Source organism: Vanessa cardui, chromosome 25, assembly GCF_905220365.1.
Source record: "Vanessa cardui chromosome 25, ilVanCard2.1, whole genome shotgun sequence".
In the NCBI taxonomy this organism is placed as follows: Eukaryota; Metazoa; Arthropoda; class Insecta; order Lepidoptera; family Nymphalidae; genus Vanessa; species Vanessa cardui.
This window is the reverse complement of record NC_061147.1, coordinates 1,129,427-1,133,005: the sequence shown is the minus strand read 5'-3', so window position 1 is coordinate 1,133,005 and position 3,579 is coordinate 1,129,427. Positions and strand designations below refer to the sequence as shown.

The 3,579-nt window shown below is 44.6% G+C and overlaps 1 protein-coding gene across 1 annotated transcript; it reads left to right on the top strand.

Moving 5' to 3' along the window:
* Positions 1 to 762: 762 nt before the first annotated feature.
* LOC124540473 (major heat shock 70 kDa protein Ba-like) lies at positions 763 to 2,917 on the top strand. Its single transcript, XM_047118075.1, has one exon. The coding sequence runs from the start codon at positions 853 to 855 to the stop codon at positions 2,764 to 2,766; it is 1,914 nt and encodes a 637-aa protein (XP_046974031.1). The 5' UTR covers positions 763 to 852; the 3' UTR covers positions 2,767 to 2,917.
* Positions 2,918 to 3,579: the final 662 nt, after the last annotated feature.

The window sequence follows — 3,579 nt, the reverse complement described above, 5'->3', positions numbered from 1 at the left end:
TTTCATCTCATTTTCATATGTAATCAAGTATTGATTATTTTAGTAATGTCATTGAGAAACATATTTATATCTCAATGATATTATTAGAAATGAAACATACAACATAGCTACGACATATAAAATAAAATTATTAAATTCACATCAATTTTGGTAGAGCGAATGTGAATATTTAACACGGCAAAAATTAAAATTTTATATGTCATAATTTTTTAAATCATAATACCTAAAAAGCGATAACAGCTATCACGATTTGTTAATTATTTTATTTATAAATTCAATTATTATTTATTATCAGTTATATTAATATTTTGTTTAGGAATACCAAATTTTATAATACATTCTGCAATTAATAATAAATATCCATAATTTACATTTCAACGTTATGTAGCAAAGCTACGGTTAGAAAACTAAAAATATAAGAGTATATAAAAAATATAAGAGTATATAATGAAATGATATTTTCTATATAATAATATTTAGCTTTACGTAAAAACTAACATTAATAATCTTACGAATAGGGAATAATATTCCGCTTGCAACCCTAAAATACTCCTCTCCGATATTGTTGTCTCTTTCTATCTGACGTCCTATATTTCTATTGGCTGGTAGAATTCTAATCTAGAAACTTCGCTGTACCCTGCGACCTGATTGGCGCCTTCTAGTACAGCGTAGATTGTTCGCGAATCCTTATTCGTTTAATATATAAGCTCCGAGCTTGGCGCGTAAAGTCAGTATAATTTGAAATACGATACAGAGCGGACTAAGAGTTCGGTACAAACCGAAGCGAAGTTCTACAAGTGACTTTACTACGAGTGCTTATTTATACCAGTGTTTATAAACAAATCAAGGAAAATGCCAGCTATTGGAATTGATCTCGGTACGACTTACTCGTGCGTCGGAGTTTGGCAACATGGGAACGTGGAAATCATCGCCAACGACCAAGGCAACAGGACGACGCCATCGTACGTCGCGTTCACCGACACGGAGCGGCTGATCGGCGACGCGGCGAAGAACCAGGTCGCTTTGAACCCCAGCAACACAGTCTTCGACGCGAAGAGGCTGATCGGTCGCAAATTCGATGACCAGAAGATCCAACAGGACATGAAGCATTGGCCTTTCAAAGTGATCAACGACTGCGGCAAACCGAAGATACAGGTCGAGTTCAAGGGGGAAGCGAAGAGGTTCGCGCCGGAGGAGATCAGCAGCATGGTTCTGACGAAGATGAAGGAGACGGCGGAGGCCTATCTCGGGACGTCGGTTCGGGACGCCGTCATCACAGTTCCCGCTTACTTCAACGACTCCCAGAGACAGGCGACGAAGGACGCCGGCGCCATAGCAGGTTTGAACGTCCTCAGGATCATCAACGAACCCACGGCGGCCGCACTCGCCTACGGACTGGACAAGAACCTGAAAGGCGAACGAAACGTTCTGATCTTCGATCTCGGCGGCGGCACCTTCGACGTGTCGATCTTGACCATCGACGAAGGCTCGCTGTTCGAGGTCAAGGCGACGGCCGGCGACACGCACCTCGGGGGCGAGGACTTCGACAACAGACTCGTGAATCACCTGGCGGAGGAGTTCCAACGCAAGTACAAGAAGGATTTGCGCAAGAACCCGCGCGCCCTGAGACGCCTCCGCACGGCCGCCGAGCGAGCGAAGCGCACACTGTCCTCGAGCACGGAGGCGACGATCGAAATAGACGCGCTCTATGAGGGAATCGACTTCTACACGCGCGTGTCGCGCGCCCGCTTCGAGGAGCTCTGCTCGGACCTCTTCCGCGGCACTCTAGAGCCCGTCGAGAAAGCTTTGAAAGATGCCAAGATGGACAAGAGCCAGATCCACGACGTGGTCCTCGTGGGAGGGTCCACTCGCATACCGAAAGTCCAGAACCTGCTGCAGAACTTCTTCTGCGGTAAGAAGCTGAACTTGTCCATCAACCCCGACGAGGCGGTCGCTTACGGCGCGGCGGTGCAGGCGGCTATCCTGAGCGGCGAGAGCGACTCTAAGATCCAAGATGTATTGTTGGTGGACGTCGCCCCGCTGTCTCTGGGTATCGAGACGGCGGGAGGCGTGATGACGAAGATCATCGAGCGCAACTGCAAGATCCCTTGCAAGCAGTCGCAAACGTTCACGACGTACTCCGACAACCAGCCAGCCGTCACGATCCAAGTGTACGAGGGCGAGCGGGCTATGACCAAAGACAACAACCTGCTCGGCACGTTCGATCTCACCGGCATCCCGCCGGCGCCCCGCGGCGTCCCCAAGATCGACGTCACCTTCGATCTGGACGCCAATGGCATTCTCAACGTGTCCGCGAAGGAGAACAGCACGGGCCGCAGCAAGAACATCGTCATCAAGAACGACAGGGGGAGACTGTCGCAGGCCGAGATAGATCGCATGTTGTCGGAGGCCGAGCGCTACAAGGAGGAGGACGAGAAACAGCGCCAACGAGTGGCCGCGCGCAACCAGTTGGAGTCGTACGTGTTCAGTGTGCGACAGGCCTTGGATGACGCGGGATCGAAGCTGAGCGAAGCCGACAAGAACACCGCTCGCAGCGCGTGCGACGAGGCGCTGCAGTGGCTGGATAACAACACGCTGGCCGAGAAGGAAGAGTTCGAGCACAAATGGCAAGACTTGCAGCGCACATGCTCACCCATTATGAGCAAACTTCACGGCGCTGATGCAGGAGCGGGCGCTGGAGCCGGAGCTGGCGCCGGCATGCCAGGCTCACATCGCAGTGGTCCCACCGTCGAAGAAGTAGATTAAATTATTTAGTTCCTTTTTAGTTTTTAAGATTAAAAATATTGTGATACTTTACGTGAATAAGACTGTGATAGTTATTTATTTCGTACCTAAGTCTGTATTAAAATCGTACCTAAGTTAAGGAAGAACATGATCATCTTTTAAGTTCAATAAATTTGTTTTTTTTTACCTATGTTTTGTTTTATTTATACTACATATTAAAGTATCCGTCTTCTAAGTACATATTTATAGTGATTTAACAATAAACATTATTAATAGTTTTTATTCAATTTTGAATAATATTAATACTACTTACAAATTCTGTTTAAATTAAAATGTTTATAACTATTTTTTTTTCTGGAGTTTAATATAAATATTCATTGAACTATTTTCAAGTTAAAACATTGGTCTTCGAATAAGTTAATTATAACAGAGTAAAAAAGTACTAATTGTCTAGTGAGAACTACTGATGAGAACTACCTACTCGGAATAGTATCAAATATTTATATTTACATATTTGGTAGGCGTACTAGCAAATAGCTGTAATGATAATTGGTTATCACCAAATTTCCACCACATTACAGAATACACCATGACACCACCAACCTTGAGAGCTAAGACAACTGGGGACTTAACCTTGTGTTACAGTGGTTTACTCACTGTCAGCCAATGTAACAATAGGCACAAGGCACGAAACGTCTTAGTTGGTTATAGGTTAATATTTCTATTTTATTTATTTTTTTATTTCAGGATACTGTTTACAATTTAACACAATTGCTTTTTTTTGGGCATTGCAACATAATAAAATTAAATTGAGCTGAAATGTCCCAGTGGTTA